At 42.9% G+C, this 15,457-nt stretch overlaps 2 protein-coding genes across 5 annotated transcripts in view; one reads left to right on the forward strand and one right to left on the reverse strand.

Annotated features, from left to right (window-relative positions):
- Positions 1–2,802, reverse strand: part of esrp1 (epithelial splicing regulatory protein 1) — a 44,744-nt gene extending 41,942 nt beyond the window's left edge. For 2 of the 3 annotated variants that reach the window (XM_062980168.1, XM_062980167.1), the window contains exon 1: positions 2,393–2,801. In XM_062980168.1, the coding sequence (XP_062836238.1) occupies positions 2,393–2,524 (132 nt within the window). In that variant the 5' untranslated portion in view covers positions 2,525–2,801. Of the gene's footprint in view, positions 1–2,392 lie in introns of all 3 variants that reach the window. The other variant, XM_062980169.1, reaches the window with a different exon arrangement.
- An 8,512-nt stretch (positions 2,803–11,314) lies between these two features.
- The window catches only part of virma (vir like m6A methyltransferase associated), a 31,751-nt gene continuing 27,608 nt past the window's right edge, over positions 11,315–15,457 (forward strand). For both annotated transcript variants that reach the window (XM_003219509.4, XM_008108374.3), the window contains exons 1-2: positions 11,315–11,431; positions 14,875–14,990. In XM_003219509.4, coding sequence (XP_003219557.2) covers positions 11,369–11,431; positions 14,875–14,990 — 179 coding nt within the window. In that variant the 5' untranslated portion in view covers positions 11,315–11,368. The remainder of the gene's footprint in view (positions 11,432–14,874; positions 14,991–15,457) is intronic.

The following is a 15,457-nucleotide window of genomic DNA, read 5'->3' on the forward strand; positions in this document are numbered from 1 at the left end:
ACAACACATATGTAAACATGGCTATCTGGTCTCCTCTCAGCCTTCTTCTCCCAAACTAAACAGACCCAGCTTCTTCAGCCATTCCTCACAAGGCTTGACTGACTTCCAGCCCTGTCTCCAAACTGTTTATTAAAAGGGTCTCCTCCTCCTCCCTAAGTTGCTTCCCTCTCTGGGTTTGTTCAGGAGACGCCAACGCCTTTTGACACCGCTTACTCCGGAGTAGGCACGTCTAATTGGGTTTGTTCTGCCGGGGCCCCGCCCTAAGCACCGAGGGAGAATGGCGCACAAGAAATGGGAGCCAATTCGGAGCCGCCGGGGTGCGTTTCCACGGCCAAACCAGAGTCCGAAGGGGAGACCCCCTGGGCGCCTTCCAGCCACAGTCAGACGCTGAGGGCCTTTCGCGGCGCAGTTTCAGCCCAGATGGTTATCCCAGTTTCGCCTTCTCGAAAGGGTGGTTTGCAACTCCTCTCTTTTAAGACCGCTGTCGAATTAACGCAGTTCGAAACCACTTTAACGGCACTGGGTCGAGGCTATGGAATCGGGGGATCCGTAGTTTGGTGAAGCACCAACACTCCTTGACAAATAGCGCTCAAGACTTTGCAAAAGTGTATTTATTTTCCAAAATTGCATAGCATTGAGGCAGGACAATTTAAAGTGATTTAAACTGAAGTATAGACGCGCCTATACTCCCCCCCCCCCCTCACACCCTTTTATTGACTTCAACTGCCTCTGAAGTCATTCAAATTTGAACCTACTGGAAAAAACTCTGAAGGAATAGTTATGGAGTAGGTCATTGTTAAAAACTTTTGCATTTGGTATACACCCTTAGTCATTTATAATTGCGTACAGTTTATAAGTCTATATTATTATTATTATTATTATTATTATTATTATTATTATTGGTGGTGGTATTAGTATTATTTTGTGTTTCCCCCTCACAAATGTAGGCACACCCTCAATAAGATCAAACATTCCCATAGTAGAGAAGTGACGCCAAATGAATTCAAAGAGAAACTTCTGAGATTTGCCTCTGTTGCTTCAACCAGGCGAGAAGCGCAGGGGCAACAGTAGGTTTAAACCGGTTCAATTATTATAATTTAGTATATTAAACATAATATATTATAATGTAATTATATTATTCGTGAATACCAATGTATACACGCAGACTTCAACTAATCAGTCTCGCTGTTGGACGAGCACGCGCACGCATTTTTGGGGGGAACGTCTGCCATGTAAAAGTGATTTTCTTCCATTGTTCTGAACCGCCTTGAGTCCAAGACTGAGGGAAAGGCAGAACAACACATATGGAGGCACCATTCTTAACCTAGGCGTACTGCAACTTCCAGCATCCCCAAATCAAGTGGCTGAGGGATTCTGCGAATTAAAATCAAGGAACCTTTCTCAAACTTGGAGTCGGTCCTATGAATATAATGTCTGAAAAGACTTCTTCCCTCACCCTGGACTTCCCACAGATATATATAAACCTTCCTTGCTGAGTTTCTCCATACCTCACAACCTCCGAGGATGCCTACCATAGATGTAGGCGAAACGTCAGGAGAGAATACTTCTAGAACATGGCCATACAGCCCGGAAAACATACAACAACCCCAATATAATGTGGGTTAAACCAAAGTTAGTAAAAGAAAAGCCTAGGATAAGCATTTAGAAGTACTGCAACTTCCAACATCCCCAAACCAAGTGGCTGGGGGATTCTGGGAATTAAAATCAAGGAACCTTTCTCAAACTTGGAGTCGGTCCTATGAATATAATGTGAGTTAAACTAAAGATAGTAAGATAAAAGCCCAGTATAAGTTTTTAAAAGTATAGCAACTTCCGACATTCTTAACCCGCGGCTGAGGGCTTCTGGGAGTTGAAGTCAAGGAACTTTTCTCAAACTTGGAGTCATTCCTATGAATATAATGTGGGTTAAACCAAAGATAGAAAGATAATAAACTAAAGATGGTAAGATAAAATCCTAGGATAAGCTTTTAGATACTGCAGGTCCCAACATCCTCAGCTCAAGCAGGGTTTTGGGCGCTCCAGGAACTTTTCCCAAACGCCTAGTCGGTGCCAAAAGTTACACCAAATATGTCCCGCACAGGCCTGGGCAAACTTTGGTCCCGCCAGGTGTTTTGGAGTCCAACTCCCACCATTCCTAACACCCTCAGGCCCTTTCCTTTCCCCCCCTCAGACGGAATTGGTGGGAGTTGACGTCCAAAACACCTGGAGAGCCGAAGTCTGCCCATGCCTGGTCCAGAGGAGGAAAAAGGCGGAAGAAACAAACCCGAAACTCCTGAGAGCTTTGCAACTTCCAGAATGCCCGACCCAAGTGGCGTTGCATTCTCCCCCCGCCCCCAAAGTGGCCCACGCACCCCCAACGCAGGCGGGTTACCTTTCTGTTGGCCAGGTCCAGCACTCTCCAGAGGAGCTGGATGAGCTCCCTCTCGTCGGAGCCCAGCAGAGGCCCCTGAGCCCCGGCGGTGGCCCCGAAGAGGACGACCAGGTAGTCGGGAGACGTGGTCATGCTGGAGAAGGAGCCCGCGCCCACGCGTGGAAGGGGAAGCGACCTTCACCCACAAGTCGGGAAGACCCACCCAGAGACGGTGGCAGCCACCAGCCCAAGGAGAGGGAAGGGACACCCGGCCACCCCAAGAAGCCCTCGCCGCCCGCCTGCCCTCGGAGGAAAGAGGCGCATGCCCCGCGCGGCCCCTTTTGGGGTTTGGGGGCGAGGTCGGGGCTTAATTGCAGGGGAGCCAATTCGGAGGCACGCAATGGCTGCTCGGGGTGGAGGGCGGGGACCTGCCCCCTCCCTCCCCACGTGGTACAGGTGAGAGCAGGAGAGGCACACCTGAGCCCGCCGCCCCATTGGCTCCTTGCTAGAGGGACGTGGCGGCGGGAGGGAGGAGGAGGAAGCCAAGAGGAGGACTTCATTGGGCTTGAATGCAGGTAGACACCGGCAATAGAGGAAGAGTCGAGAGAAAAGAGCAGCCGTCACCTGGGATCATAGAATCATAGAATAATAGAGTTGGAAGAGACCTCATGGGCCACCCAGTCCAACCCCCTGCCAAGAAGCAGGAAATCACATTCAAAGCACCCCCGACAGATGGCCATCCAGCCTCTGCTTAAAAGCCTCCAAAGAAGGAGCCTCCACCACAGTCCGGGGGAGAGAGTTCCACTGTCGAACAGCCCTCACAGTGAGGAAGTTCTTCCTGATGTTCAGGTGGAATCTCCTTTCCTGTAGTTTGCAGCCATTGTTCCAGTCCTAGTCTGCAGGGCAGCAGAAAACAAGCTTGCTCCCTCCTCCCTATGACTTCCTTTCAGGTATTTGTACATAGTTATCATGTCTTCTCTCAGCCTTCTCTTCTGCAGGCTAAACATGCCTAGTTCTTTAAGCCGCTCCTCATAGGGCTTGTTCTCCAGACCCTTGCATGAAATCAGTGCAGTTTGACCCGACTTTAACTGCCAAGGCTCCAGACTATGGATCCCTGGGAGCTGCACCTTGGTAGACCCCTTGGCAAACTCTGCATTCTTTGGCCGAGAAGGTGAAAGGCTTTATAAAACTACATCCCCATCTATTGATGGTATAAGCAGAGTATAAATCATGATATACCAACCAAAGCTAAGTCTACATTGTAAAATCATTGCAGTTTTAGCCCACTTTAATTGCCATGGCTCAAGGCTACAGAGTCCAGGAATTTGTATTTTGGTCCCTGCATTATTTCACCGGGAAGGTGAAAGAACGTATAAAACTACATCATTCTCTGTGGATTATTTATATCCCAATTATATCATCAACAAAGCTACATCTACGTTGTGGCTTCAATGCAGTTTGAGCCCACTTTAACTGCTGTGGCTCAAGGCTATGGAGTCTTGGGATTTGTATTTTAATGAGACCCCTGTAGGGAAGGTGAAAGACCTTATGAAACTATACACTATGTAGCAATATTTGAAAAATCTTCTATCCCTGGTTTGAAAGTGTTATTTCCTGTCTAATTGTGTGGTACAGTACTTACTTTGAAAGTAGTTGTTATATACCAGACACTGTTTTTATGGCTGCCACAAACTATGTTGAATTGGTTGAGACTGAGATATTCATTGAAAAATTATCAATGTGCTGCAGGATGCCTCACAAAAACAAAGTTTTTGCAGTTTAATGGACCTTTTCCATGTTTTTATGATAGAACCAATTAGGAAATGACATTTATAACCCAGGATCAAAAATTGTGTTACATAGTGTGATTTATATCCCGCTTATATCATCAGTGAAAGCCACATCTACACTGTGGCATCATTAGTTTGAGTCCACTTTAACTGCCATGGCTCAAAGCTATGGAGTCCTGAGATTTGTAGTTTTAAAAGGTCTCTGCACTCTTTGGCAGGGAAATTGAAAGAACTTATAAAACTACACCATCTGCTGATGGTTTATATCCCACTTATATCATCAACCAAGACTTCTATCTATTTATGTTGTGGAATTATTGCATTTTGGCCCCACTTTAACTGCCATGGTGCGAGGCTAAGGAGTTCTGGGATTTGTAGTTTGGTGAAATCTCTGCATTCATCAACAGAGCAGGCTCAAGACTTTGTACAACTCCAAGGATTCCAGAGCTTGAGCCTTGGCAGTTAAAATGAAGTCAAACTGCATCAATCCTACAGGGTAGATGCAACCCTGGTTTATATAAATGGGTTATAAATCATCAACAGCTGATTGATACCCTACGTTTTCCTCCAAGATTAGGGCCCAAAGTGCCACATAATTTTAAAAGCATTACAATAGTGGTTCTCAACCTGGGATCCCCAGATGTTTTTAGCCTTCAACTCCCAGAAATCCTAACAGCTAGTAAACTGGCTGGGATTTCTAGGAGTTGTAGACCAAAAACATCTGGGTACCCCAGGTTGAGAACCACTGCAATATCATTAAAACATACAAAAGGTAAATACTAAAATATGATTAATTCAATTATTAAAACCAAACTTATATTGATTCACAGCAAGACACCATCAACCAGGATGCCCAGGGTAATGTGTCTCTCTGATAATTTCTTTCACTAGAGCAAACACCGTCTTGCTTTTCTTCATCTAGGTCTTGAAACTACTGTATAGGCTGAGTATATCTTACTTGGAAATCCGACATCCAAAATTGTCTTCAGGGGTGGCTGAGAGAGTGGCACTTTTGCTTTTTGATGCTGCAGTGTGCACACTGTGTGCTTTCAAGTGTTTTCTGTATTATGGCCATTGTATAATGAGTTTTCTTGGCAAGATTTATTAGAGGATGCTTGCCTTTCTCTGAGTCTGAAAGAGTGTGACTTGTCCAAGGCTTTTTAGTGGCTGAACAGGGATCTGAACCAATGCTCAAACCTCTACACATACTGTCTCTCTGAGGTGTATATGAAACATAAATACATTTCATGTTTAGACTTGGGCTCCATCTTCAAGATATTCATTATGTAAATGCAAATATTCTGAAATTCAAAACACTTCTGCCCCCAAGCATTTTGGATATGGAATACTTAACCTGTAATAGTAGCAATAGTACTTGCAAGCCAATATGTTGTTGGAGTAGGACTCAGGAAGACAACACACTCTGAACCTCAAAGGAAGGCAAGGAAACATTTTCCTGGAATAAAGTTTTCCAAGAAAACCCTAGAATAGGGTCAGAGTTGACCAGAAGGCACATACTAACAAACTATTATTAGTAATATTAATTACAAAAAATACACGAATTGATACTAATTACAGCAAGCCAGATTATGACATGACAGATTTGAAGATTGTTGAATAGAGCCATAATAATTGAAGGGTCAAAACTCTAGTTACACCTAGTAAACTTCAAGCAGATATATGGTAATAGTAAAGAATGTCTAGGTCTTTAGAGCACTTTACAGGCATGATCTTGTGGAAGACTTGTAACAACTTTAAAAAGTTATTGTCCACTTTGTAAAATTATTGTAAATATGTAGCTTCAAGTCACCTGTGGACATATAGTGACCCCCCGCCCCAAATAGGGCTCTTCTTAAGCAATGAAGAAACTTAAACTTCAGATATGGTTTTGCAAGTTTCTTCCGCTTGAAATATAACATATAGCACCTGGTAGTCATTTGCAGACTCCCATCCAAATACTATCCAGAGCTGACTCAGATTAGTTTCCTAATTCAGATAGGATCTGGTGCCTTTAGAATACTGTATTTTAGATGGGAGAACTGAGAGGAAAACCAAGCATCAGTGTCTATTAAAAGAAAAGTTCTGATCTTACAAGGAGACAAGCTGAAGGTTAGTTTTTGTGCAATACAGCTCAAGTACGGTGACATTGGAACTGTGAAGCTGTTGCTAAATAAGGTTAGGAACACACATCAGGCTTTGAGTATTGAATTTGTAAGTATTTTTACTAGAAACTAAGGTGCACCACAGTCATTTGTCAAGAATGTTTCCTCAGACATAAATTGTACAGAAATCAGTTGGTCTTACTTTTAAGTAATCACACATTGATTGCCATTCTCTATCTACTTTACAAGTTGTTGATACATTCCTTCTAGTTAATTCTGATTTTTAAGAATCAGATAGATTTGACACTACCTATCTTGGAGGCTGAGAGAATGTGATTTGCCCAAGGTCACCCAAAGACCTAGTCCCACACAAACCGCTACACAACACTGTAGAGTCACACTATCTCCAGGTAACTAAGGGTCCATCCACACAGTAGAATTAATGCAGACTGGCACCACTTTAACTGCCATGGCTCAATGCTATGGAGTTGTAGCTTCACAAAGTCTTTTGCCTTTTCTGCCAAAGAGTGCTGTACCTCACCAAACTACAGCTTCCAGGATCTCATAGCTATGAGCCGTGGAAGTTAAAGTGGTATCAAACTGCATTATTTATGTAGTATAGATGCACCCCAAGAGGAGTGTGAATGCATAGCTACAGTTGGCCTGGGCATGCTTAGTTGTACAACCTCCAAGAGTAAAACGTGGCTTAAAGTTTAAAAGAAAGAGTAATGCAGTTTGAGTATAGAACAATGATTCTTGAGGCCAGAGTTTGAATCCCCTCTTGACTATGGAAACCTGACCGTAGGGAAGTCACACAATCTCAGCCTTAGAAGATGGCAAAAGCAAATGTCCTCTTGGGGGGGGGTCTAACTTCCAGGATTTTGCACATGGTGGCTGGGGGATTCTGAGAGTAATGCCAGGTCTCCTCTATATTTTAAATACTTTAAAGGCACCAGATCATGTCTGATCTTGGGAGTTAAGCACAGGCAACCCCGGTTAGTACTTGGGTGAGATACATTAAACTTTGGGAAAACTTCCTGAAGGTTATAGGGTGGACAGTGGAATATGCTTCCTCCAACTGTGGTGGAATATTCTCCTCTGGAGGTTTTTCATCAGAAACTGGATGGCTGTCTGTCGGGGGTACTTTGATCTGTCTTCTGCAGAGCCGGAGGTTGGCCTGGATGGCGCTTGGGGTCTCTTCCAATTGTATGATTCTCCTGGGAAACCTGGCCAGTAAGGCAGGTGGATGCCAGAGCCAAACCAGCGCCCCAGTCGGTAGCCTTGAAGCGCTCGTCAGACTGGCTGATCCGGTTTGGGAGGCAGAGGCTGCGAACTGAAGGACTCATTGGCAGCACTCCAGATCCAGGCTGGCCAATTTCAGGCGGGGAGGGGCTTTAATTCCAAGAAAGAAAGAAAAGCTCTGCTACTGGACGCCATTCATGAAAAAGACACAGATCTCTCCTCATTGAAAGGTTTTGGGAGTTTGCACAGCCCGCTAGAGAAACTACACTTTTCCAGTTTGATTTCCCCTTCTTCTGTGCGGTCATGTATGGAATTGCATCTGAAACACAATGGGCATAGAAAGAGTTGGAAGAGACCACATGGGTCATCCAACCCAACCCCCTGCCATGCAGGAAAAGCACAACCAAAGCACTCCAGACAGAGGGCCATCTAGCCTATGTTTCAAAACCTTCAAAGAAGGAGCCTCCACCACATTCTGAGGCAGAGAGTTCCACTGTTGAGCAGCTCTTACAGTCAAGAAGTTCTTCCTAATGTTCAGGTGGAATCTCCTTTCTTGAACCCAGTGCTCCATTGAGTCCTAGTCTCCTTTAACAAAAGGAGAAAAAAAATCTTTGTCTCACAACAGCCTGTTGCAGTACGACAAGAAAACAAAGAAAAACTTAATGTGTTTATTATTGCTATGAAAAATTCTCCATCAATTATTATTGGACGGCAGCTCCCATCAATCCCATCCTATTGATCCACAGAAGTTGAATTAAGCATAAGTTTCTTGAATTGAGAGGAACATCCACATTTTCAGAACTCACATAAGAGAAGGTTAGGTTTTTTGTGAATTAACTATTGCTAAATTCACTGCTGGGGTGTTGGATCTCAACCACATCCTGCCACAAGTTTGAAGTCCTCATCAAAGACTTAGATAGGCAGATGAGTTAGCTGGTTAGAGTGATACATCAGGGGCATTCTGCTTTCCATTCAAAGTATCTGAGCACATGGCAAAGTTCAGAATTCTCAATTTTTGTTCTTCTTCTGTGAGCATGGAGAGACAATATGTCTGCTGTGAATTAGTAAGTTAGATAGCTAAGCCCTGTTTTACTTTATTTAGCAATGTAGCTCTTTGAATAGTCTTTTATAACTTTTTAAAGCTTGACTCTGCTCCTGAGTTGCTTGCTTAAGCTCAGAAGCTCTACTGCTGGCACTAGAAGCTTCTGATATGCTGTTGATGCTGCTTTACCATTTTTGAATGCTTTTTTCCTTTTGGAAATGACCCCCAACATGGGTGAGGTGCACTTACCTCTGCATATCCAACTGGGAGCATAGCTGTGAGTTCAGAACACACTTGGTTGCTCCTGGCATTTCCACTGAGTTGAACAAGGAACAGAAGGAGGCAGACAATGGAAATTCCCTGGCAATTGGGGATTAACGTTACTGTAACTCAGCAACATTTCTTTGTATATGTGTGTGTTGTAGCACTGACTAGTATAAGAACTTGCATTTTGGAGTGTATCTACACTGCAGAATGAATGCAGTTTAACACCATTTTAACTGTTATGGCGCAAGACTCTGGAATCCTGGGATCTGTAGTTTGGCAAGGCTACAAAGACCTGCCTTAGAATGTCTTTATTTTGTTCCTTCTCTTCCTGCACACCTTTCCCCATTCCTTCCTTCCTTCCATCATCCTCTCCCCTAATGTTGTTGTTGTTTATTCGTTCAGTTGCTTCCAACTCTTTGTGACCTCATGGTCCAGCTCACACCAGAGCTGTTACGGCTGTTAGGAAATATGGGGGTTGAAGTCCAAAACACCTGGAGAGCCAAAGTATGCCCATGCCTGATGCAGAGGCTTTTGTGGTACAAACCAACCTACATAAGCATAGATGGATAGATAAATTGATTGGTGGATGACAAAAATCAAGATTTGCTTTTAAAAAATCCAAAACGTAGATGCTTAAATCTGCAGGTACCAAGAGCCGATTGTGTCCGTTTGATGTTTTATTCTTTCAGGTTTATGTATTTATGGAATTTCCTACCCCGCCTTTCCCCACTTAAAGGCCCAAGGCATCTTACAGCGAATAAAAACATGCATAATAAAAGTTCAAACATTTAAAACCACATATTAGTAGTTGCTGTCACACGTCCTAAAACATACATTAAACTATAATAAAACACTAAAACTTTAAAACTGAAGGAGCATGCACTTTACACGTTCTCAGGAGTCCCCTTCTGACTTGGGAGGGCAGCGTGGAAGGAACACACCAAGAACTTTATTTGCCAGCCAAGCAAATAGTGGCAGTTGTGCTTCAGGCATAAAAAGACTGCTGTGCCCGAAAAATGGGGTCGCAATGTTTTACAGAAATCCAAAAAGCACATTTTGATTGGTGTTAATACATTGTCCATTTAATTGGTCTATGCTTACCTAATACATTTTGATTGGCTCTCTATTACTAAGCAAGCAAACAGGTGCAAAACAGCGGAAACTGGAATAAACCAGAGTTCAATATCTTCAAGTGACCCTGACTTGCGGGATGCGCTAGGCAGACACTGGCTCAACTCTTTGTTACAAGTGAAAGTAAGAATGCTGTGTGAAAGAATAGGGAGGATAGACATGTGAATTACTCCTCAGGCTGCAATGGCAGCTTTTTAAATCTATACCTTTGTATGCACTTTGCAGATGGGATCTTCAGTCACATATAGCATTTATAAAATCTTACAAAACTACAATTCCTTTAAAACCACTCCTAAATACATCAGATTGTTGGAAATTACAACTCTCTTCAAGCCTTGTCTACTAATTTGTTTACCTATAATCCTGTTGCTTGCTTATTGTATGTATTTTCTGATATGCAGCTTTCTTTCCTTGCTCTATGTTTTTCCCGAGAAGTTGTGGGAGGGGCTCCAGACCACCTAATCCGCTCTGAGACAGGTACAGACTTTAGATTTTGGGACTGCTCAGATTGCAGACTTGCAATCAATTGCCTGGTTTTTATACTAAGAGATGTTCTTGACTGGATGGCACAGAAACTATCTCAAACATATCTGTGACTGATAAGTTGTGTACCTTTGTATGCAGAATACATGAATGTTCTGAGCAAACCAAATATATTATTTAACCAAAGTCTACTTTATTTTGTCTCTTGAGTACATAACATAAAACAAGGGCTACGTTCAGCAAAGGACAAGAGGAATCCTCTCACCACTTCAGAAGTCTACCGTATACCATGAAGCTGCGGACAAGTCTACATAGGGACCACAACCTCCAAACGCAGCATTGCCCAGACACAAATCAAAGAACATGAAAGGCACTGCAGACTAATTCAACCAGAGAAGTCAGCCATAGCAGAACACCTGATGAACCAACATATTACAGCATATTACTGGAGAACATAGAAATGCTGGACCACTCTAGCAACCACCATGTCAGGTGGTTGCTGCACAGAGATGCCATTGAAATCCACAAGCATGTGGACAATTTCAACAGAAAACCATGAAAATGAACAAAAAAACCTAAAATCAGGACAGTAAATAAAGAGTAACACTCAAAAACGGGAATTCCAGACAAGAAACAATCAGGGCCAGCTAATCACCTCCCAACAAAGGATTCCCCCAGGCAGGAAGCAGCCAAGTTTTGAAGCTGTAAGGCTGGATATCAACTCCTGAGCCATTTGACTCCCTCCCTCCGTTTTGCTCCCTCTATTAGCGAACCTGAATCACAATAGAGAGCAAAGAACCCCTTTGCCACTGCAGAGGCGACGCAGAGATGCCACGCATGCGCAGCCCTGTCTTGAAGCAGAGATGGCAAGCATGCGCGAACGTTTCCCTGGCCCCGGAAGCGCTTGCCCCCTCAGCCTCGGCGCGTCCGCCGACGCAAGATGGCGGCGGACACAACAACGGAGCTCCTATTTTTAGACACTTTCAAGCACCAGAGCACAGAGGTAATGGGGGTCGCGAAGGCCCCTCTCATCTCTTTGGGAGGGGACCTCCGAGGAAGGGGAGGGCGGCGGGGCCCCGTCAGTGTGGTCGCTTCTCGGCCGGGGGTGGCCCTCATGCGCCTCCCGGGGCGGGGCCAGCGCCCATCCTTCTGCCGCCCCCTCTTGTCGCCTCTTTAATATTTCTTTTCACGCGGGATCTGATTGCTGCATTCTTAACGATAGCTCTGATTTGAGATTGCGATTTCAGGATGCATCTACACCAGGTATGGGCAAACTTGGGCCTTCCCTCCAGATACTTAAGCGCCTGAGGAGGAAAAGGAAAGGGCCTGAGGCTGGTAGGAATTGTGGGAGTTGGGAGTTCAAAACACCTGGAGGGAGGGCCCAAGTTTGCCCACGCCTGATCTACAGTCCTGTACTTAACTTTGAAAGTAGTTGTTCTACTCCAAGTATTTTTATTTTGTGGCTGCTATATGTTGAATTGGTTGAGGGGATTATGAGATATTTGTTGAAAATCTATTGCAAAATGTGCTGCAGGATGTCCCGCAAAAACAAAGTTTTTGCATTACCGAAGGCTTTCATGGTCGGAATCACTGGGTTGCCAGGCTTTGAAACCGCAAGGTTTTTCAATGTTAATCAAGGTGATTAATTGCAACATTCATACTTGCCTTCAACAGACAAGAGTTCTTTCTCCCACCCTGGACCTTCCACAGATATATAAGCTTTCCTTGCCTAGTTTCCAATATACCTCACAACCTCAGAGGATGCCTGCCATAGGTGTGGGTGAAACGTCAGAAGTGAATGCGTCTGGAACATGGCCATACAGCTCAGAAAACTCACAGCATCCAAAAAAAAAGTGCAGTTTAATAAACCTTTTCTGTGTTTTTATGATACAATCAATTAGGAAGTGATATTTATAACCCAGCAACAAAAATCTTGTTACATAGTATAATAATAATAATAATAATAATAATAATAATAATAATTTTGTAACCTGCCTCTCCCCAAGGCTGGAGACATGGTGCAACATCATCAAAATTCATAAGTATTCTCCAGAGGCCTGTCAGGACAGCAGATTTTCAGATTTGCTTCTACCTAGGAGCTGAGATCATTAAAAGGCATAGACAACACAGGATTGAAACACATCATGTGTACCAATAAAATATAAGTTTAAATTCATAGCTAAAAATTGGCTGGGTATGCCTGCCAGACAAGATAGGTCTTCAGTTGTCTCTTAAATTGTGATACCTTATTTAGTGGTCGGATCTCTTCTGGCAGGCGTTCCACAGTCAATGACACAGACCTCTGGATGACGGTCACCAGTTGGGTTCTGGCTGGTTGGAATCCGCATCCGCCAGAGGACCTCCGTGTTCTAAAGGGCAGATTGTGCAGGAGAAGGTGATTCTGTAGATCAGGTTTTCTCAGACCGTGCTCCTCCAGATGTTTTGGACTTCAGCTGTCACAATTCCTAACAGCTGGTAAGCTGGCTGGGATTTCTGGGAGTTGAAGTCCAAAACACCTGGAGAAACAGAGTTTGAGAAACACTGATGTAGGTAACCTGGACCCAAACTATGTAGGGCATTAAAGTGAAAACCATGGCTTTGTACTTTTCCCAGAAAGAAATCGACAGTTGGTGGAATGACTTTAATATGGGATAATATATTTATTATTATTATTATTATTTGCTTTATTGATACCCCACCTTTCTCCCTTTGGGCACTCAAGTCAGCTAACATCCCTACACTTCGATCACAGTTTAAAACAAAATAAATACATTAAAAAAATCCAAATACTGCAGTGTGGATTTAGGTTAAAATATAATTAATACACTTGGCATTTAAAACTACCCCCCTTGAGTCCCACCCATGCCTCTCCACCAGCGTGCCCCTATCTTTCTCCAGATGCTTGATGGCAGAAGAAGGTCTTGACCTGCCTCTGGAAGGCCAGCAGGGATATCCCATGTCCTCACCAATCACACTTGAGCGGTTGATGGGACCAAGAGAAGGGCCTCCCCAATTGATCATAGTTGTGTATGATGTTCCTGTAACTAGTCTGTCTGCTGTCTTTTGAACCAATTGTAATTCCCAAACTTGGTCCAGAGGTAGCCCAGTGTACAGAATAGCATATAGTTCTGATTCGCCCCTCCCAAAATATATGCACCATTAACAAGATTAAAGATTCTCAGTAGTAAAGAAGTGTCACAAACTCCTCACTTTGACTATTCAAGTAGTGCATGCCTGTACAGGGATGGCAGTGTGAACTTTTTATACAGAAATGTAATTTGAGGTTCCAGTAGTAGGCAAGTGGTGCAGAATTACAAAATAAACTTTAAGCAACGTTGCAACTCTGCGCTTCAACAATGGAACCAGTGGAAATCTTTTGCTTGATCCTGTATTGAGGTAGCGGCAACAATAAAATGACATAAGATGCTTGGGGATCATTATGGCTTTAAGTGTGTAGCCACTTAAGCAACTTTTCTCACAGCCAAATGCATACATGGTAGAATTAATAGGTAGAATGTAGTTGCCCATATTCTCATGAACATCAGATAAACTGTTTACAAATAGAGTTGTACTTTTAAATGTGTCTTATTTATTGTTGAAAGGTAAACATGCCATGTGATTCATGTTATGAGTACTTCTTTGGATTTCAGTATATTAAATTGTTCAAATATGATCAGGCTGAATGTTGTGATGTCTGGTAGTATTATGTCTTTTTACAGTTATCAATTGCATGCTCAGCAAATTTTAAACTTACAGCATGTTATCAGTGATCTATTCACTAAATGTATTACTATAAACTAGGCCCTTCCATCCCTACTTCATGACAACAGTATTTTGGCTTGTTCCTTGCAGGAAAGGATTGGGTGAATTCAGTGTTCAGTTTTGAGCAAAGGGATTGTTTATTTTCAACCACAAAGTGTCATGGGCATTTCCCCCCCAATATATTACATTGTGTAAGGTGACCAGACTAGTACAGCTGCTAGATACAGTAGATTTATTGTGACACCTTTTTTAAACTGAAAGATAAATTGATGTGGCTTTTCATTAAAACTAAGAAACATTGTTCAAATCAGGCAACAAAATAATCAAAGGTGTATGTTGTAGGTATAGTCTAGCTTTCCTTCACTCGGTGACAAACGATTCTAAATCTTTGAATTTAGAATCTGGGATACCAATATGTTACATTTGGTAGGATGAGTGTTAAACCACACCCTTTAAAAACAGGGCCCAGAAGCTGTCATTTTCTTTGATTACCTTTCCTATTACAAATGGCAAGCAATGTGAGCAACACATGACATACAAAATGAATTGATAAAACTATCATACCTTTGTTTGCTTTTTGAAAAATGTCTGGGCTCTTTGCCATACATTTTCCTTCAGGGAGACTTCAGAGTGCTTTTGAAACAAAATGAAGAGATTTTTCAACCTCCATTATTTTCCCCCCAGCAAAGTACTAATGTAGACGTGGTTCGCTTTCCATGCGTAGTTTACATCAATGAAGTGCGTGTCATCCCTCCAGGAGTAAGAGCTCATTCTAACCTACCTGAAAATAGAGCCTATGGGTAAGTGCAAATGTTAAAAGAGGTTACTCATTAGTATCTTTTTTTTTTACATATATTTGCCATGTGGAATGTCTTGCGATGATGCTTTTCGCAACTCTGTGGCATAAGCTGCTATTCCCATTGCAGAGATGGAAGCTAAATATGAGCTATAATAACATCCCCAAGACTATGCAATAAGTCTGTGACAGACATGTAATGTCAGGTCTTCCAGATTCATCTAACACTGCTAGTCACATGGTTTGCTTTACTTTGATCAGAAGTTCAGAATAACATGAGAGAACTTAGAAAAGGAACTTCGTACTATTGAAGGTAGGAGTCATAACTAGAAGGCTAGGGGCAACTGACTGTTGAGCTGGTAACTGAATTTTTGAAATTCTGACAAAGTATAGTGAGAAAGTTATGAGCTCAAATTTGCAATATGCAAACATAGTTTGGAGGTAGTTCTGGATAGTGCTTACCCTTGTATG

The sequence above is a fragment of the Anolis carolinensis genome, chromosome 4, assembly GCF_035594765.1.
Source record: "Anolis carolinensis isolate JA03-04 chromosome 4, rAnoCar3.1.pri, whole genome shotgun sequence".
Taxonomy (NCBI): domain Eukaryota; kingdom Metazoa; phylum Chordata; class Lepidosauria; order Squamata; family Dactyloidae; genus Anolis; species Anolis carolinensis.